The following is a 22,886-nucleotide window of genomic DNA, read 5'->3' on the forward strand; positions in this document are numbered from 1 at the left end:
GTAATAAAAAAATGTCAGCAAGTTGAAATTGACATTTTGTATTTCAACTTGCCAACATATTTCTGTACATGTTATCCATCCAAACAAAGATTTTACTCGTTATAAACCATTGGTGTCTAATTACTAGGGCTATGACAAAAGCATATTCTTATTGTTTTGACTCTCGATTATATATCGAGGTGAGAATTGTCTAAAGATAGCGGTTTCAATCCTATCCAAAGCCGATCAGAGGCTTACTTGGCAAAAACGTGGTGAGACAACAACTACAAATGACAGTGATTGCTGAGAATGCAGTTAGGAGATTCGGAGTTCCTATCCCTTCGCAGTTACCACTTGACGAAGGCCAGAGGAATAGTTGGCCGAAATGTCATGAAACAAGAACTAAGAAAGATGAGAATAATAGTCTGCAATAAATAAATTAATATAAATAATACTCATCTCAATAATGAATTCCAAGTAAATAAAATACAAACCAATTTTGTATTGTTAACACAAACTTTGTTTCATTTCATTAATTGCATATTCTGTTTTTTTTTTTTCACAGTCCTGCTCGGCATCGTTGGTTGCATCTGCTTCATTGCTTTACAAGATGAGCTCTACAAAACGACTACTTCTATCACATTGACTTACCAATGGTCATTCATGTTGGCTTGGATATCTGTTGGCCTCTGTCTAATAGAATCTGGCATTTTTGTTGTTCTTGTCAAAGTCTGTTTCGACAACGTCTTCCAAAGTGGCAAATTTAATTATTATTCCATGTGAGTTGATTCCCATTTCCTGCATGCCTCTGGACATTTCTCCTTCTGCCGCTGCAGTCATCACTGGTTCACCTTACAACACCCTGTCCACTTTCTGCAACCTCTTGAAAACTCCACCCTCAGAACACGTATACACACTCTCCTGTGTCACTGCACCCTTTCTTCTGTTACCGACTTTCTTATTTTTTTTGGTACTTTGAAATGGTTCTCTACACTCAATGAAAATATTTTGCACTCAAAGAAAAAAATCTTGAAATGTGAAATTCTCATCTACAGTGAACATTTCCATACACATCTGATAATCCGATTTTTTTACTAAAATATTTTATAAAAACATCGCTTTTTTGATTGACAAATTACATTGGCCTTTACTGTTAAACTTTAATTCAAACCATCTATTTTAAAGACTTCAAAATTACTTTTCAATGTAAAAGTGTTATGATCACATTGTAGTCATGTGTCAGACATTTTTAATCTATTAATAATTGATTTAAATTCCTAACTTGTTTTTATTACTAACCAGGCTATTTTGCATCATGGTAATAATATTCGTTAATGAACTAAAGACGAAGATCAAACACTTAAAATATTTGTATTCTTAATGGCTCCTTGCTACAAACTCAGCAGCATTATAAGGTTTGGATCAAGGATAAGTGGAGTAGTTCAGGGGGAAAGGTTATTCCCATTTCCTACATCACAGTGGTGTAGCTAATGAAAAGGAAGCCTTTGTGTCATACTTGACTACAGTTGATGCATTTATATTCATTTGCATTTATTATATTGCGAAACTTTGCAAGTAAAAAATAATTCGGAAGTGTTCACAAAGTAATATCTAGCTTGAATAAAATTTTTCATACAAAAATAAAGTATTATGGTTTGTGTGTGCTGCTAATTCAACGAAAGATTTTAATTGATCTTTCACGGGACATGCTTGTGTCGATGACCAGAAAACCTCTAGAATTTTATGTTTGTAGCATCATATTTGTGATAATATTTTATTCCAAATATTGAAATTAAAAAAAATTTTTATATTTTTTTTTATTTAGATGTGAATTTCAATGATAGTGAAAGTTCTACTATTCTGCAAATGAACAAAATGTCTGTGTGAAGCATTTGTGTTTTCTTTGTTAGTTACGATTTGACCAATTCGAATTTCAAAAGTGTTTTCTCTATCACATACGATAGTATTCAGTTTTTTCTATAATGTGTTAATGTATGTAGCAGTCTTCCTGATCCCTGAAACTCACAGTTCTTAATTAATCAATCCAAACTTTTCAGCTAAAGAACCCCTTGTTTTTACAAAAACTCTAAATGTACACTGTCTTAAAAAAGGGGAATTTTACAGAATAAATCCAAGCATAGATACAAAGTAGTGAGATATTTTATGAAAATCGCTCCAGACAAGACATAATGCCACTTGATGTCAGAAGCTAAAAAATACTACTTCAAGGTCAAAACAAGCAAACAATAAATGTGAAATGGATAGATTCTGATCCAGAGGATGTATACAACATTTAAGTGTGTGTAATCTAATATATGCATATCACAAGACAACAAATGGCTAGAAATGAGTTTGCTTTTTATATGTTCGCCTTAAATTCTTTGTAAACGAGTATACTTGAACAAATAGATGCAGTATGTTTTACTAATGATTTTTTTATTAACAAAATTATATTTTCAATAAAACTACAAAAACATATTTGACTTCCATGAACAAAAATTGTTTACTTTTGAAAGTTTTATCTTAATCAGACCATTTTAACAATCCTGGACATTTCAAAACAATCAATTTCGAGAAAGGAAAGTATATTCAAATAATATTAGTGATTATTTTTTTAAAGATTATTCTGTTTTAGAATTTGAAACTTACATTTTTATCAATCAGTTTGAATGCGAATAAATAATAAATCTTATATTTAAAAATTTACATCTTTTTTATTTTCTAATAAGATTCCAATCTTTAAACATATCTAACTTTTTATTGTACTCATATACACTCGTGAGCAAAAAAAAAAAAATGGGCCAAACAAATTTTATGCATTTTATTACATTAAAAGCTATATTGAACAAAGAATATCTATATAAGAGCCAGATACGTCCAAGGATGGAGTACTGTTGCCACATATGGGCAGGAGCTGCTAGAAAAGACTTGTCCTGCCTTGATAGAGTTCAAAATAGACTTCGTAGCCTTGTAGGAGATGTCCTTTTCTCTTCGCTGCAACCTCTGTCTCACAGAAGAGATGTTGCGAGTTTGTCTCTGCTTTATCGTTATTTTCATGGAAAGTGTTCGACTGAGCTTCAATCTATGGTCCCCCCTCGCCAAACTTTCACAAGAAACACTAGACTAGCTGAAAACATTATCAATAATTTTCCCCACTCTTTATCTGTACCTAAACCTAAACATAGATTCCATGATCAAAGCTTCATTCTTAGAACTGCATGCCTGTGGAATTGTCTTCCGTTTTCCTGCTTTCCAGCTTTCTATAATATGGTTGTCTTCAAGTCCAACGTGAACAAGTTTCTGATGAGCCGTTCCACTTAAGTTAACAAATTTACCGAACTTCCATTACTATCGATTACTATATTGTCCAATTGACTACTCTACACTCTTTAACCCTTATCCTTGAGTGGCCTATCGGCCTTGATAAGTGGTGACGTCCATGTAAAAAAATAAAAAAAACAAAACAAAACAATTGAACAAGGAAACTTAAATGAGACAAATAACACAAAACAAGACATTTACTTTAATAAATGCTTAGGATGGAATCACATTCCCTTTTGATTTCCTTAAAAGATCAATCCTTTTAGACATGCTTTCAACCAAAGTGGAACACTGTGAAGAGGAGATGCTATTCCATTCGCTTTGCACAGCTTCCCACAGTTTGTCATTGTTTAAAAATGATCTTTCATCCAATGCACGAGATATTATGGACCAAAGATTCTCGATTCAGTTTAAATCGGGGCTTTGACCTGGCCAAAATATCACATCAATTGAATTATCAGAAAACCATTTTTTTGTAACTTTAGCAGTGTGTGCAGGGACATTATCATGTTGAAAAGTAATGTCATGGGATCTTCCCAGCTTCTGGATACTTAGTAACAGTCCTGTTTTTAATATTCGAATGTATTTCTTTGCATTGATTGACTTCTCACATCTAATAAGTTCCCCAACTCCTGCTGCAGTAAAAGTTCCCCATACCATTATCTCTCCATTCCCGTGTTTAACTGTCATTTTTATGCAACTTTGTGAAAATCTTTCTCCAGTTCTTTAATTGCACCATTCGGGAGCATCACTAACAAGACAAAATCAAGTTGAGGCTGCCATCTAACCAGAAAACATTCCTGAACCAGTCTGTATCTTTTTGCCATAATACAAGAAAAATCTCTATCATTGATGTTCTTCTTAGATAAAAATGGCTTCTTTGCACACCTTTTAGAAGAAAATCCCATTTCTTTCATTCGTCTAGATATTGTATATCTAGAAAGAGAATTTCCAACCCGTTTTGAATTCTTTGCTATAGTAAACATAATTTTCTTTCAATCCTTCAAAACAGTTAATTTAAGCCTGTGGTCGTCCTTTGAAATGAATGCTCTAGGGCGACCAGATCCAGATTTCCCTTTTACCAAGCATTCGACTTCGAACCTTTGACCAATTCGCTTCACTACAGAAAGAGATGTTTTCACTTTTCTTTCTTAAAATATAAAAAATCTGCTTGTAAGTCATTTTGGACTGCCTTAATCCTGCAATTCGTTTTTTTATATCCTCGCCAAGATGCGGTCCTACCATATTTAGGATTAATTTTTCCACTTATTATTATGTGCTATAAAAATAATGATCTGCAAAATAGAAATTTTCAGTTAAAATTAACAAAAATTCATGGAAAAATATTGAAAAATCGATTTCTTCTATCTTTCATTCTTGGCCCATTTTTTTTTGCTCATGAGTGTAAATGCTAGTATAGCTTTCTGGCATTGTATGGGAGCATAGATAATAAAAATAGAAACATTTAAAAAAATGTATGTAGCATCTTCATTTCAAAACCTCTCTCACTTTTTCTTTCTCTGTATTTCTCTCTTTCTTTCTCTTTCTCTGGCAACTGGTTCAATATAATTAAAAGAAGGAAAAGAAAAAGGAATCTAACTGACTGCTGTTCAACTTAACTTCTATGTTTTTAAAATGACCACTATGTACAGAAAAGTATTCCCCATGTATTAATTTGGTTCTTGCTTATCCCAAATGAATGAATATTACAGTACATTTTATTACCAAAACCAAATTCAATTATGTAAAGTTTGAAGTGTATTTTCTGTAGTTTCTGATCACACACACACACACACACAGAATCATGATGTTCCTTTATGTAATAGATTAAATTTTTTAAATGTTTTACTTTTAAAGATATTAAAAAATTCATGATGCCATATGTATCTATAATATAAAGCTGTGTGTGTGTGTGTCTGGTCACGAATAGGCTCCTATATGCTTGACTATTTTAAAAAACTGATTACATATAATGATAGAGGATGTATCGAGACACAGGAATGGGTGTGTTTGATCTGGCAGAACGGTGGTTCATTAAAATTGTGGGGTCTGTGTTCATGCGTGGTCCACAAAGTATGGAAATATAAAATTTAAAAATTACAAAAAAACATTTACAAGTGTTTTTGATATAGATGTACATAAGAATACTTTGATAAGTATGTTTTAACTTAAATAGGGATGTTATAATAAAATTGTGGGGTCTGCGTTCGCGCCTGGCCTCCATAGAATGGAAATAGGCACAAACTTTAATAAAGACTTTTCATATCTATCTGCGTAAGTATACTTTGATAATCATGTTTCAGTTTGAAGAAATATGGTATAATAAAATTATGGGGTGTTCGTTCGCCCCTGACCTCCATAGAATGGAAATATGTCACAAAGTTTAACAAGGTTTTTTAATATAGATCCACAGAATATTGTGATAAGTATTTCAGCGTGAACAGGTATGGTATAATAAATTATGGGGTTTATCTATTTTATTTTTACTTTCATCATATTTTGCTTTGGTTTTGATACCCCCAAATTCACTCCAAATTTACAACCCTTCCTTTTCATAACCTATCATACTTTCATAAATCAGAGTCCATTTTCTGTAGGCTGTTTTTGAATCCAGTCAACGACAGGTACTTTTGCTAGTATATATATATATATATATATATATATATATATATATGGCATAATCATGTTGATACATCGGTTCTCATTAGATCATTAAAGTTAAGCAACGTTGAGCCGAGGCAGTACCAGATGAGTGATAACATTTTGGAATACCAGGCACTTTATACAAGAGGACGTCTACACCTCTTTGGAAGAACTGCTAAAACATAATGTGGTCATCTTTCTTGATAAGGATATACAGACTACTGGGGGCTGCTTGTGAATTTGGCTTTCTCCTGAAACTTTCTCCTTCACTTAGAATGAATGTTGCTTTGGTTCTGGTAAAAAAGTTGGTGCTTCTTCATTATTAGTGCAAAATTCAAAAATTAAAATATTGAATTTCAAGTTTTAGTGAGTTGCAAATATATTATTTTAAATACTTCATTATTTGAAAGGCAGGTACTTCTTTGAATAGCTATGCAAGGATTGTTGCATGGTAACATTTATTGCAAATGTTCTTATATTTTTGAGTTTGAATGAAATAAAATATGTATTATATATGTTTGAAGCCAGCACACCATTCCAATATTTAAAAAAAACTACCGTAAAAACAACAAACGGACTTCTACTTGCTGATTCTCAACAAAATGGAAAAAAAATATATATATATTTATGAATTTCAGTATAAATTTCAAACAAAATAAATGTCTATTTTGTAATAATGTGTTGTTTTGGCTTCAAACGTATATAATACATATTTTATTTTATTCACACTTAAATATATTTTAATTAATTTCGTAATTATCATTACAGAACCAATTCTCTATTGTACCTAATATATAATACTTCAAAAGTTAAAAAAAATGAATTGGGTGCTATCATCTAGAATCCAAACTAAAACATGTACCACTCCAGCTGTGTTCCCTAGGTTTGAATTATTGACAGATAGATAAGATTTAAAAATGAATTTGTACATGCGCAAAAGAAATACAAATATGTCGACAAAGTGAAATGAACATTTTGTATTTCAACTTACCATATTTCTGTACACGTTATTCATCCATTCAAACAAAGATTTTACTTATAAACTATCTTTTGTGCATGATTAATATTTCCTGTTAATTTCAGTGTAAACATAATGTAACATCCGGCCACAGGCGAGATTGAACTTATTACATGAGTTTGTAGTGTAATTCAAATCTTGTCCATAGCTAAATACTTGATGCTTCGCCAGGGCTATCAAGGGTATTTTTTTTACCCATCACGGCTTAAGAGAGGCCCATCTACCCTCGAGAGAAGGATAGACCGCGCTAGTTACCCAGCCTGGTATTTTACCTCGCGGTACATACAGCGCCTCGACTTCCCAAATGGTCACCCATCTAATACTGGCCACGTTCAACGTTGATTAACTTTGGTGATCTGACAGGAACCAATGTGTCAACGTGATTGTGCCGTATTTCAGTGTTCTGTGACCAGTACTTTAGGAGTTTATTGATTAAATATTTTCACACACATACATCTACTGTTTTATTTATATAGATAAACTGACTTTCATCTACGCTATGTTCTATATATAAGCAACTACAACATCTATATATAAAGTATATAAAGAAAGGTGTGTTGGTATGTCCATCCATTCGTTGTTGATGGTTGATATCCAAGCAGAGCTGATGGCATATTTGGATTTGACAAGTTTGGGATGATTTTTTTAGTTTCATTTTAAATGATAAATTTTTTTTTCTATTTACAACAAAAACCTTTTAATTTTTTTAAAATAATGAATCCTCACTTGTCAAAGCCTCTCAAGGATACGGTCGAATGCAAGAAATAAATTGTCAATTGAATGTCAGATGGAATGAATAATTACTTTTGAAGACAATTTATGACAAGTATTCATTGATATTGAATTTAAAACGACCATGTTGTAATCTACAGGAAAGTAGTTTCGTGCTAATGTGTTCCATAGATGGAAAGACTGAATAGAAACTCTGTTCATGGAAATTCAACCTGATACTAGACACTCAGAGGAAGAAAGATTTTTTTTTTTTTTTTTTGCAGTTGTGATAGAATGCTGTGAATGTCTTACGAGAAGGAACCATGGTTTTCTTGTTCAATTAATTTTTACTCTCAATCATTTAATAGTGTGAATCATTTTACTTTTTATACAAATTGTTAGAAAAACTTTTGTTGTAATATTTAACCCATGAATGGCTGGAATGACCTTTCCTAAATATTAGATATGGTTAATATATATGATGCCCAGGTTATGCTGAGAAAACTTAACCCCCAAGATTTGTTTTTCTGAATGCATTTTCTTTTTTTACATTAGCAAACGAATTGCTAAAAGTAGAGTAGTTATACTACATGAGTCATTCCAAAAGTAAAGCCACCTTTTTTTTTTTTTTTTTTTTTTTTTTTAAACTCAAAAAGTTGAAGAACTACAAAGACGGGGCGGTACCATTAAAACAGTCGACTTTTTGTGCTCCAAATTTTTTTCTCTACATAATCACCACTATTCTCAATTAATTTTTGCCAAGAATTCAATGACACACCTCTGCTTCTGATGCACGTTCATGACAGGGATTGCTTTCTTAGAGTTTTATACCATCAATATCTGCAACAGAGAAATAAAACTTTCAGGTCATGAATGCATAAGTTCAGTTATCGGAAAAATGCAATTTACGATCCCTTCTGATCCATTTGGACGGATAAAAATAATAGGAGGTATTCCTTTTGGAACACCCCTTACTCGTTAAGCTCTACATATTTTGGTTTACATTAACTTTAAAATAATGCCAGAAAAACTGGCAGCGGACAGACTATTTTCCTAGATGAGTTCGTAATTAAAGGATACTCTAACTTAGCTTCCAAATCTGACCCCCAAAATCGCCATGGGCATGGAATATGTGCCTATATTAAAGATGGCTTTCCATGTGGTAAAGACATCTCCAGAGAAGATCCTAACTTACTCTATATGTGCTTCCGGGTTGCACTTGCTCACACTGCTGCATTTATATTTACTCTCTATCGCCCCCACAACAGCGGAGTTACTTTCTTTAAAAGCATAGCTGAGAAAATTGACTACATCCTATCTGCTTATCCTTCAGCTAACATTCATGTATGTGGAGACTTTAATGTTCATAACCCTTTTCCTGATCTACATTAATGATGTTCCAAATCATATCCTTACGTCATTCGTAGACATTTATGCTGATGACACTACAATCTATGGTAGCACATCTACGACCGTAAACGACCAAGTTCTCTCTGATTCTCTCTCCTCTGATTTTTGAGCACGTGGTATAATGGGGAAAGGAGTAGCTGGTTACTTTTAATGCATCTAAAACCAAGCTTCTATCTTTACATCATCAATGTTCTGATCTCCATCTGGCATCAATTGAAATGAATGGCTCTCGTCTGGGGAGGCCTCAAGTTTTGACAAGCTTCTGGGCTTGACCTTTACTCCTGATCTTAAATGGAACATGTACATCAAATCTGTTGCCAAGGGCGCTGGAAAAATGGTGGGATCCTTCTGTCCAACCAGTAAATATCTCACTGCTGATGCAATTCTCTATCTATATAAGAGCCAGGTAGATCTATGGATGGAGTACTGTTGCCACATATGGGCAGGAGCTGCTAGAAAGGACTTGACCTGCCTTGATAGAGTTCAAAATAGACTTCGTAGCCTTGTAGGAGATGTCCTTTTCTCTTCCCTGCAACCTCTATCTCACAGAAGAGATGTTGCGAGTTTGTCTCTGCTTTATCGTTATTTTCATGGCAAGTGCTTGACTGAGCTTCAATCTATGGTCCCCCCTCGCCAAACTTTCACAAGCAACACTTGTCTAGCTGAAAACACTATCAATAATTCCCCCCACTCTTTATCTGTACCTAAACCTAGATTCCATGAACAAAGCTTCTTTCTTAGAACTGCACGCCTGTGGAATTGTCTTCCGTTTTCCTGCTTTCTACACTACAATATGGTTGCCTTCAAGTCATATGTAAACAAGTTCTTGATGAGCTGTTCCACTTAAGTTAACAAATTTACCAAATTTCCATTACTATTGATTACTATATTGTCCAATTGACTACTGTACACTCTTAACCCTTATCCGCGAGTGGTCTCTGGCCTTGATAAGTGGTGATGCCTATGTAAAAAAAAAAAAATCCTTAAATACTATTTCAAAACACATTATTTTATTATTATATAGAAACCATTAGATTTAATTTTTTTTAAACAAAAATATGTAATATAATTTAATAAAAACATGACTATTGCCATTTGATTGATCGTAAGAAACCATTTTTCAGGATGGATGTGTCTTGTTTACATGGTTGCTTTTACATTATGATTGAAGATTTTTGTTTTTATTTTGGAAAATTTTATCTTGATATACTTCAAACATTTTAAATAAAATTGATTGTTTGCTTTTAATTGCATTTTCAGGCCGGAAATAAAATTGTAATTTACTTTTAAAGTCCATTAAACTTGCTTTGCTCCTCCCACCCCACCTTAAAAAAAAAAAAAGAAATGTTCAGTCACAAAGCCACAGTAACCATGTAAGCGGCCATCTTGAAAAATTGTCTTTCGCGTTCATTCAAACAATGATAGTAATGTTGTTTTTATTTAATTAAATTATATTGCACTTATTTTTCAAAATGAAAACATTAGATGTAATGGGTTTTATATGATAATAAGGAGTTTTAAAATAATTAGAACATGAGTTTGTGTGTTTACAGCACCGGTCGTGATCACTCCACTTGTTGTGCCGGTCCAGTCAGCCCTGCAACAAAAGAATTCTTCCACCAAAATAAAAACCACAATTCTAGTTAATTTATATAATTATAAAACTTTGTGGACCGTCCGACCGCATTTGCTTGTATCTTGTCTATCATAAACATTGATGTCATAGAAACCAGCTTGCATGTAATAAAATTGACACTAAGTGCTACCATATTGAGTACAAATAAACTTTTTTGCTTAACTTGTAGACATAATTTCAATCATCAAACTGTTTTGTTTCTTTGTTTTCAGTTTCGATTACTGCTGATGGCACTCAAATCATATCTATATATATGCTACCATATTGAGTACAAATAAACTTCAGTTTTTGCTTAACTTGTAGACATAATTTCAATCATCAAACTATGACTATACAAGGTGGAACGATAAAAGTGTCACCCTAAAGAAAATACTACAGTTTTATTTTTAAATTTTTGAAAAAATCTATTCCGGTAACTTGATTATGTAGTAGAGCTGACATATGTTCAATGTAGCCACCTTCAGCCTCAATCACTATCTCGATATGAGTCTGGGACTAGGAGCATGCCTTTTCCACAGGCACCGGCGGGAGCTCGATGAATACTCGACGATCAGGCTGGCTTTGGTGTTGTGGAAGTTCATGTTGGTGATATTCTCGATGTATGATCAAACAAAGTAATCGAGTGGGTTCAGGTCGGGGAGTGGGGGGACCAGTGAGAGAAGGGTACAAAGTCGTAGCGCTCCTTCTGAAGTCAAACCTGAGTCTCTTTGGACTTGTGGGCCAGCGCCGAGTCCTGCTGCCACACCTAGAGTCTGTCAGCTGCCACCTGATTGTACCAGGGGATCACCACACTCTTCAGCACATCCAAATACACTTTGATGTTGACTTTCAAGCTGACTTCAAAGATGTGAGGTGGCATGATGTGACTCTCACTTGAAACCATACCAAAGACCATAACCGTGGCCAAAAAATTAGTTTTCATCACCCTGAGCAGGTCCCTGTTATCTGTGGCAATCCAGCGATGCATTTTGAGAGTGCTGGCAATGGTCCTGTTGTAATAACTTTGATCGTTAGAGAACATGAGCTGTACAGTGGTGCATCTCAGATCATGTTTGTTGAACAGTGTGTCACTTTCAGACATGATAGAAGGCTCCTATCACTTTTGGGATTTGTACACAACTGGCCAACTAGTAGATTGTCTGCAACAAAAAAAAGAAGCGTTTTGATCAAACAGAAATGGAATCATGTCGTCTTTTTTAGGGCACAATTTTGTCATTCCACCCTGTATATTGGGTAGAATATAATAGGAAATCTGTGTAAATTAAAATATCATATTTAAGCATATTTTACAATCAGGCAACACCAAGCGCCCCTGCTAGTAAAAAAAAATAATGTTTATTTCTCTGGATATTACAAGTGGTATTCGTCTTGCCCAGATTGTATGGCTAACTACCAGAATTAGGTTTTTGCCTGACCAAATCGAAATACACAGAAATCCCATTGATACAGTCATTCAGCCAAACACCCCCAAGGGACCCAACCTGCTCAAAACTCATACTGATGAAACTGCCTACCAGTTATTAAGAAAATTGATTCACTCTCTCAAATGTTCAGCTGCAACTCTCACTCTTACTCTTTCTTTGTGGAGGAGGAAGGGCATGTCTATGACTGCTTCTTATCCCCTGACTGTTATTAGGCTTTGTTAGTGTGATCACCATTCGACCACCCAGAAACATCAATCAAAGATAATATCCAGATAGTTTCCATTCATGTGTGGATAATCTTTGTACATTGGTTTTCTCACAAAGTTTGATCCCAACATAACCTTCCTATTCATCAAGGCACTTACTTTTTTCAAACAAAGAAAATTGTTGTGCACTGCATTGTGAATGGAAGGGATTAAGAAATGAGCAGAAATTCCAGGGAGAAAATTTACAATACATGTGGACGGATGGAGAGAAGAAATTTTATTGAACACAAGTAAAGGATAATGGGATATTTACAAACAAATGGAAATAACAAAAAGACAAGAGTTATCGGACTTTCAACAAAAATATCTACTGGGTGGACAGACTCAAGCCAGAAATACGTTTCATTCTCTGTTCTCTTCGTTTTACCAAACGTCTATCATCTACAAATCTGTCATTCATATGCACCAGCGAAACATGTTGTGCAGTGCATATTTACAATAGTGCGAAGCAACATTCTTTTTCAAATTTCCCTGAAGTTAAAGTTAATGTCATATTTTATACGAAAACTATGTTGGTCAAATCACCTAGTTACACAAACAGAAAAGAACTTTTAAGTTTAAAAAATATATAATAAAATATAAAAATATTATTTAATTTATGATAATAAATAATTCTCCACCATTACAAATGACTCTGCATTATCACAACAGCTGCTTACTATTGATTTCTTTTCTGCCAATGACCATTAGTATTTCCTGAGGTTTGAGTGCCAAAAGACTCTTCAAGGTACTAGTGTTCTTCACACTCTTCTAATGAAGGCCTGGTTAGTGCTCTCCCTCCTTGGTCTTTTCATCCTCTTTTTTTTTTTTTTTTTACATGGGGATCACCACTTATCAAGGCCCGGAGGCCACTCAGGGATAAGGGTTATTGTGTGTACAGTAATCAATGAGATAGTATTGTAGTAATCATTAGTATTGGAGATTTGATAGATTGTCTTACTTAAGGGGGCAGTTTGTCAGGAATTTGTTTATGTTGGACTTGAAGACATCCAAGTTGTAGTCGGGTGGGAAGCAGGCAAACGGAAGAGAGTTCCACAGTCGTGCACTTCTGAGAAAGAAGCTCTGCTCATGGAATCTACGTTTGGATTTAGGCACAAATAAAGAGTAGGGAAAATTATTGACAGCAGTTTCAGCCAGACAGGTGTTTCTCTTGAAAGATTGGCAAGGGGGGGGACGAGAGATTGAAGCTCAGACGAGCACTTGCCATGAAAATAACGACAAAATAAAGACAGGCTCGCAATGTCTCTTCAGTGGGAGAGAAGTTGCAGGGAAGAGAAAAGGGCATCCCTCACTAAGCCACAAAGTCTATTTTGTACTCTGTCAAGGCAGGATAGGTTGTTTTTAGCAGCTCCTGCCCAGATGTGGCAGCAGTACTTCATCCTTGGACGTACTTGGTTTTTATACAGGTAGAGGATGACATCAGTAGTGAGATATCTTCTGGAGCGGTAGAAGGATCCCACCATTTTCCCAGTGTCCTTGCCAACAGACCTGATGTACTTGTTCCATTTCAGAGCAGGAGTAAAGGTCAAACCCAGAAGCTTGTCAAAACATGGAGCCTCCCTAAGACTAGAGCCATCCATTTCAATTGATGCCAGATGGGGATCAGAGCGTTGATGATGTAAAGATAGGAGCTTGGTTTTGGGTGCATTAAAAGTGACCAGCCACCTCTTCCTCAATTGTACTACGCGCTCAAGATCAGAGGAGAGAGAATCAGAGAGAACTTTGTCATTTACGGCCTTTGATGTGTTGCCATAGATGGTCGTGTCATCAGCATAGACGTCAACGAATGATTTAAGTATGTGTTTTGGAAGATCATTGATGTATCTATCAGGAAGAGAGTTGGGCCCAGGATGGACCCTTGAGGAACTCCAGCATTAATACTGTGAGCCTCTGATTTCTGCCCATCAACCACTACTCTTATGAACCTATCGGAGAGAAATGATTTAATGAGAAATCATTTCCAATGATACCGTAGCTGGAAATCTTGTGAAGTAGGCCCTTATGCCATACCTTATCGAAGGCCTTTGATATGTCAAGAGCAATTGCTCTCGAAAGGAAGCCTTTGTCAAGGGATTCACTAATCCTATGAGATATAACCATTAGCACATCTGCTGTAGATCTAGCAGAACGGAAACCATATTGCATGTCACTAAGAAGGTTGTTTCTGTTGAGGTGGTTGACTACTTCTTTATTTAATATGGATTCCAACAACTTACTCATGACCCACAGGAGACTTATTAGTCTGTACTGAGAGGGAGATGACTTTTCACCTGAATTCTTAAATACAGGGCATACTGATGAGATTTTCCAGGGTGTTGGAAAGCACTTCTTAGGGCAACGCTTAAACAGTTTTGTAAGTATGGGGGCAAGTTCTGGTTGGAGCTTTTTCAGCACTATAACTGGGATGCCGTCCGGGCCAGTTGCTTTACTGGAATCAAGGTTCTTGATTAGCTTGGCGACCTCACGCACAGATATTTGTATGTTGCATAGCATGTTGTCTGTTATAGGAGGAAATACGGGGAGTCGATGGTATTTGTCACATAGGGTAGAATTAGCTGCAAAGTTCTTGGCAAATAGTTTGGCCTTGTCTGATGCTGATCTTTGACTCTTCATGACTATTTGGTGTAACATCAGCTGATATTGATAATACCATTTTTATTTTTTGGTGGAAGGCGTAGTTAACTTATTTCGCAGTTTCAGTTTTCTTGGTTCCATGTGGTTGTATTCTTTCTTTTATTGTTTTTGTTGTCATTATTTTAAAAAAATGAAGAACAATCTATTGCTTGTTTTAAATTTACATAAAATTATAAATTCAGTTGTACCTATGCGGTGTTGCCCGAAAATTCTTTTACTTACAGTTTTGCTCGTTTTCTTTTTTAAATTAATTTCTTGTAATAAAATCAAATCTTTATTTTCTTTGAGATAAATATTTTTTCTTTCACATCAATCATTTACAAAAATACAGTTACGACAACTAAAAAAAAGCTATCATATAAAATAAAATTCAGGTTCTTTAAACAGAAACTAAAACTCTCAGATAATCAACTATTTTCTTTGGGAGAAATATGATTTCAGTCTAGTAAATTGTTTCAAAGTGTATTGGATGAAACCATACAAAATTGAGATCAATTTTCTAAAACAGGCAATGCCGGATAGGGACAGCTAGTATTTATGATACAAATCATTTGTATTTTATGGTTGATTTTACAATCTTTTAATTGGATTATTAGGTTGAAAAGAAAGATCTTGCGGAATTTTAAATTTTGATTTCAAATGATTTATTTTCAAATAAGTTTTTGTTATAATGTAATGTTCATTAAAGAAGCAAAGCGGCCATGCGTTTGTGTTTTGTGTGGCTATACAAACGATAAATAAATAATCAACACTCACATCGGAAACGTCCTTCTGTCTGTCTGTCTGTCTGTCCTGCGGGCTGAGAAGAAAGAAAAGTCAAAAAGATGCAAGATGGCGTCCATGATCTTTTAAAGCCTTCGATCTCGCACAGTTCTCATATGGTCACATGACACACCTGCTAATGAGGCATGCTGGGCACGATAAAAGCAGGTTGCTGAAAGGAGTTGGGAGAGTATTCAGACCTGCGTACCATGAACAGTGCTCTGCATCTCATCAGACATTTTGATACAACCGGTGTAGAGAAATTTGCTTTGCGTCTCATTGGACCTTTTCTTTTTTGTTTTGCTACGTATAATACCTTTACTTTATATATAATTTTAAAGAATGTTTTTCACTTTATCTAATCGTTTGAATTAGAATCGTTTTAAAATAATTATGTCTTCTTTTCATAATGTTGAATACAAGTTGGAAAAAAGCAAATTCGCATAATTTTCTTATTTCAATTCAAATTAGGCCGAAAAGCTGTTGAAACAGCTCATGACAGTAATGAAGCATTTGGCTCAGCACAGCACAATGGTAGTTTAAGAAAGTTTGTGGCAATGACGAGAGTCTTGAAGATGATGTGTGTAGTGGTCGGTCATCGAATGTTAAGAGCCTGCGTCGAAGCCAATCTACGCACAAATGTTCAAGAACTTGCTTCTGAATTAGATGTAACATATACGATTTTCAACCACTTGAGAGAGATTGGAAAGACAAAAAAGCTTGGGCACCTCATAAAAAACATGGACACCTCACAAATTGAATGACAACCAAAAGAAATGCCGTTATGAAGTGCCATCTTCCCTTTTTATGCAACAAGAATGACCTGCTTCTTGACCAGGTTGTGACTTGCGATGAAAAGTGGGTTATTTATGATAACCAGCGACGCTCAGCTCAGTGGTTAGATGCCAACGAAGCTTCACGACACTTCCCAAAGCCAGAGTTGCACCAAAAGAAGGCCATGCTGACTGTTTGTTGGTCTGCGATTGGCCTCATCCATTACATTTTTTTTTAATGCAGGTGAAACCATTACAGCGGAAAAATCTTGTTAACAAATGGATGAAATGCATCAGAAACTTCGACAACAACACTCAGCATTAGTTATCAAAAAAGGCCTAATTCTCCCCCATGAAAATCTGCCTCTTTTTCAAGCATCTCTGCAACTTTCTGCATGAGAAATGCTTCAAAAATCTAAGCGATATCAAAAATGCCTTCAGCAACTTCGTCACCAGAATTTAAGATTTTTATATTACTGGCATAAATATACTTGTTTTGCGTTGGCAAAAGTGTGTTTATTTTGATGGTGCTTATTTCGATCAATAAAGTTTTGTTTGAGCCGAAATATGTTCATCTGAATCTAAAAGTTAAAACCCGCAAGAACTTTCCTGTCAACGTGATAGCTTATTTTGTTGCAATTGAGTGAAGTTAATAAATTGGAGAGAAGGAAAAAAAGGTCAACAAAGTTAATGAGATCAAATCTACTCGGTAGTAATTGTGACTAAATTGAACTGACCTTCAATCTACAAATCCAACTAATTAGGGAAATGACAGCTTTATAAAAAGAATGGCTATTGATGAATGAATCAAGAAGAAGAAGAAGAAGAAAAGTAACAAGACAAATAAAGAATAGTTTAGTTCCTGTCTAGCAGGTGTTGTGCAGGGGTATACGGCATAATCACGTTGACATGCTGGTTCTCGTTAGATCACCAAAGTTAAACAACCTTAGCCTGGTCAGTACCAGATGGCTGACCATTTTGAATACCAGGTGCTGTATGTAGGAGAATGTTGACATCTCCCTGCAAGAGTTGCAAAAACCTAACATGGTCATCTCTTCTAACAGGGATATACATGCAACTGGGTCTGATTGTGAATTTTATACTCCCACGGAACTTCCTCCTTTGGAGGAAGACAATTTAACCCACCTGAGGTTGTTGTCACTGTGGTGGGGGGTACATGGTGCTTGTAAAGCTATCGAAGACACATAAGTAAAAAATAAATCAGTTGTGATTTATTTGTGGCTATGTGTGGCACAAGGCCATAAATTTGGAGGAAAAACTAGTTCCCTTTGGCTGTGTGCCAAAATAGCTGAGAACTGATCTGTTGTTATTCTTTGATATGGGCACCTCAGATGAATAGCAATAAACCAAGCCATGTTTAAAGGAGAACGTAATGCATAGGAATATGCACCTTCTAGGACAAAGTTGATCTATACCTCAAAAAGAAGTCAGATAATTCAAGTCAGTCCCTAGGTTGTCAGAATGGTATGAAGAGGCAAATCCAATCCAAGAATTGATTGATTAAATAATCTGATTTAGTTTAGTAATGGGACAATTCTAATATTTCCCAAATTCTGATGCAATTACCGATTCTGATTGTTTTAAAACAACTCTAAATATTTAGCTGTAGAATTGTTATTTTCTATTTAAGAGAGGGAGGATGGTTGCTGTAAAAACAAAAACAAACATGTAATATATTTTCACAAAAGTAAAAGCATACTTGCGAGTGAGGAGAGGGGGCAAGTATAGTTTAGTTTTAGTGGTATTTTATCATTTTATCATTTTATCACCAGCAATAATAGATTAACTGTTAAACAAAAACGAAAAAAAAATGTAAAAAAAAATGGTTTTTGGCATCGAAAAATAGGCACAATTTTTCCCATTCTGGTACCAATTCTGATACCTCAAAAAAGTTCTGATTTTCACAATTTCTGATTCCAATTCCAATTAATCCTCTTAGCACTAATTTATTAAATCAACCAATTCTTTGATCGGATTTGTCTGGATGGCATTTTAGAAATTAATTTTCATAAAAATCTATCTCAATGCAGGTATTTATTTATCCCTTTTTCCTTCGGAATTATTTTCATCACTTCCTCCCATGTTTTCCTTATCCTTCCTCTGGGAACTGAACCTGCTATCTCAACTCTTCTCCATCTACTAAACTAAGAACTCTTATCCATTCTTTCAACATGGCCATACAATCAAGATTATTCTTCTGCCTATACTGTCCAGATTTAATCTTCCTCTGCAATAATGAGACGTAAGCTTTCTTTAAGACTCACATTACACATCCATCATATCATTCTTATATCATTTTTTTTCCATGCAATGCATGTCTTCAACCCTCACTAGTCAGGTTTTACTTTCATACATCATCACACCGTGTACACATGCTGGGTAGGCTCTTGTTAACTCTTTACTAGTTAGTAATGACAACATTTCACATAACTTACTGCATCTACTCCTAATTTTTGCAATCACAGTAGCACCTGCTCCACCCTGTGCTCCAATTGTATCACCAAGGTAACAAAACTTTTCGACAACCTCGGTAGCTTCAAAATCCAAATATACTTTGTCCTCATCCATCAATATTGTTTTGCATAAAACAATGAAAAAAATCTTCAGGCAACTCTACACAGGGTGATGATGTATAGAAGTGAAATCTGGCCAGTGAGAGTTGAGGATATGTGTTGTATGGAGAGGAATGATACAAGAATGGTACGGTGGATGTATAATGTGATTTTTAAAATGAAATTGACAGTACAATTTTTTTTATATAAAAACTCACCATGATCATAAATGGCAACTCCTGTTTATAATTCTAAGTCTTTCACTCACACTAACACCTGTTCCATCCTGTGCTCCATTTGTATCATCATCAAGGTAACAAAACTTTAGACAAATTTAATAGCTTCTCCATACTAATAAAGTTTCTCCACATCTGAGTTCTCATTCATCAACATTTCCTTACACCTATTATACAAGAAATGGTTGTCCTCTCCCAACCTATCAGTAATTCCACTTCTTGTGTACACCATACTTACAAAATTTAATTGCATCAGATTTTTTTTCTACAAACTGAGCAAGGGATTTTTTTGCTTTTTTCCGACACCATAACCACTGACCATCACATTGTGTTGATTAATGAATTAGTTAACTATTAATCTTTGATTGTTAATTGTGAATTAAATTAAAAACATACCTTGTTTTTTTTCAAATAAAATTCACACAGGAAGTCATATCAACAGTTAACAAAAAAATAAATTAATTAACACGTAGCATGTCTTAGTTTTAACATAGACACAGAGAGAACTGTCTTTATTTATTCTCATGATGAAACGAAGAGAGAAAAATACATGTAAAATACTCGTTTATATACAAACAAAGAGAAGATAACTCCAAGTTAATCAAAAGCTTACATGACACATTATCATAAACTCATAGACGGACAATGAGAAGCAACTCTTTACATTGTTAAAGAGAGACAATTGTTACAGTTTTCACAGTATTAAAACTCAACTAACATTGGCAAATTTTCACTGCTTTGATCTTGATAACATTCACTTTCAGATCACTCTCTCTTCCCCTCTCTCCTGAACTACTGGTTAAATAATATTACTACTTCGATGATACACCCTTTTATTTATAGTGGAGTATTCAAATTGCTTTATTCTTTCTTTTCTTTATTACTTTCGACTGTTAATAAACAATAAGAGAAAGAGAGCGATAGACACTTTAGAAAATTTAGAAAATAAGAGTGAGGGAAGGAGTCAGACAACAGAGCGGATGAGAGTGATAGACAGTAAGATAGTAAATAAGATAGTAAGAGATGGGTCACTTGGTGCATTAATATAAATTATAAGCAATTAGAACAATTAAAATGGATTTTCATTTTCAAAACAAACGTTGATTAATTATGCTCCAGCATATAATCTATATAAATAGAACAATAGATGTATATATGTGTGTGTCTGTTTGTAAATATTTAACTGATAAACTCTTAAACTTAACACAGGAATTAACAGCAAATAGTAATCATACACCAAGGATTGTTTATAATGAGTAAAATCTTTGTTTGGATAGATGGATAACGCGTACAGACACATGTCAGCAAGTTGAAATGCAAACTGTTCATTTCAACTTGCCGACATAGTTTTACTTCTTTCTGTGCATGCTCAAATTCAATTCATTTCTTCAAGTCGTTTACTATTAAAACTTTCTTATCTATCTGTCAATAGCTACATCGGTAGGAGATGTGGCTGGTTTGCTAAATGTTTTGGTCTCGATTCTAGCTGATGACACCCAGGTCTTTTTTTATTTAAACTTTTGAAACAACTAAATGGACGAAACGTTGTCGAGTTTTTAGGTATCTCCACCTCTTCTTTTACTACCATACATATCGCATTTTCATCGTTGTTCATAACCAAGCCACTACTATATATTAGGTACAATATAATATTCAATAGAGAATTTGCTCTATAATAATAAATATGAAATCTGCATGAATTAAAATATATTTAAGAGTATTTTATGACCCGGCAAGATCGGGCGTCCCCCCCCCCTCGCTACTAGATGATAAAGAGGGAGAGGGTCACATGCATCACAAAGTTTAAATCGATAAACGTGTTTACAAATCATTATCATTTCAAATACAAATTGTTCATAGCAATCAAAATGATTTAACTGACTCTTGTCTTTCTCAAATTTTCAAAAGAGAGAACTTGAATGCCTACTGGAGAGAGATTAAATGCTTACTAAATGCTATCCTCGAGTGTTTGAGGTTTCTTTGTACAGGAGTTTGTCAGGACAACCTGGTATGAAGATACTTTTTCATACAAGTAAACTCTGATTAAATATTTAAAAAATCACATTATATTCATCGTCCAAATAAGATCTCTTTGATATGGCTTTTTTTACGAGGAATGGTGCACCTTCTCAAGTGATATTACCTCAGCTAACAGCACGAAGCAGGACACTCCACCAGACTAGATGAATTCTTGTCCTTGAATCCACTAAGACAAGAAATATATACTATGACGTATTTACATGGTCAGATAGGAAGAGGAAATTATGTTCTCAACTTCTTTACTAAATTGTTTGAGAGGTAAAGAAGAACGAATATCTATGTATCTAATCATATAGGGATCAAGTGTTAGACCCAGGAAATGGGGGCTCTTGATTTCTTAAAACTTTGACTGAAATAGAAATGAAATAAAAAGTTAAAAAATATCTAATCGCTAATAAAGAAAGGAAATTCAATGAAAACAATAATGATAATTAGAAATTAACTAAAAAAATTCTAGCTTTATCCATTTTCAAATCAATTTTTCCTAAATCGGATTCTGTCAATTCTTAAACTTGATTCGTTTTTAAAAACCTATTGTTTGAATTTTTATTTTTTTTTATTTAAAATAAATCAAAATTCGTTTTATTAAAAGAACATCGAGCTGGCAATTATTTTAATAGTAAGAAGAAAGAACTTTTACTTCTAAATTGTTAAAATATTTAATCTCCTATACATCTATAAAGTTGAGTTTTTTGTGACACGGACATTAATATTAAAAGCCAAGCTTTTCTATTTAAAATCATTAAAACTAACATTATAATATACTCAGTTATGGATATGCGAGTTATGTATATATATACATATACACATATATATATATATATATATATATATCTTCTATCTATCTTCTATATATCTATAAAAACAGAGATGTGTGTGCCACAGACGATTTCTGATTGGTTAATCCAATAATCACATCTCCTAAAAAACTATGGTTCCTACGCTCTTAACTTTACCATAAAATATTATGGCTTTATTTATTGTCCATCTTGGAAGGGTTTAATTTTTTCATAACTTGTTATTTACAAATTAAAAAAATACGAAACTTACACAATCTAACAATCCAACCTACGACATCACGTCCGCCATTCTGGACGATTTTTTTAAGCTGTTGACACACATGCTTTAAAAATCTAGCAAAAATTAATTTTCCTGAAATTTTTCAATATTTAAAAATAAATTATGCCGGCTGATAAAATTTTAAAACTTTTTTTTAAAGCTAGAAAGATAAAATTTAAAAATACTTATATTTATATATATATATATATATATATATATATATATATATATATATATATATATATATATGAAACTAAACTAAAAAAAAAAACGCGCGTTCACTCGATAGATTCGAAAAAGTTGTCAAAAAACAAATATATAACAAATAAATGTTATCAAAGGCAAGATAAATTACTTTCTACCAAACTGGATTTATTTTTCGTGTTTTTATTCAATGTAAC

At 34.0% G+C, this 22,886-nt stretch overlaps 1 protein-coding gene across 1 annotated transcript in view; it reads left to right on the plus strand.

The window, feature by feature from the left end:
* Positions 1 to 2,683, plus strand: part of LOC145295873 (uncharacterized) — a 31,615-nt gene extending 28,932 nt beyond the window's left edge. Inside the window, exon 4 of the mRNA XM_080141612.1 lies at positions 545 to 2,683. Within this exon, the coding sequence (XP_079997738.1) occupies positions 545 to 762 (218 nt within the window). The 3' untranslated portion in view covers positions 763 to 2,683. The remainder of the gene's footprint in view (positions 1 to 544) is intronic.
* Positions 2,684 to 22,886: the final 20,203 nt, after the last annotated feature.

This window comes from Euprymna scolopes, chromosome 16 (assembly GCF_053919585.1).
Source record: "Euprymna scolopes isolate OS-2025 chromosome 16, ASM5391958v1, whole genome shotgun sequence".
Lineage (NCBI taxonomy): Eukaryota > Metazoa > Mollusca > Cephalopoda > Sepiida > Sepiolidae > Euprymna > Euprymna scolopes.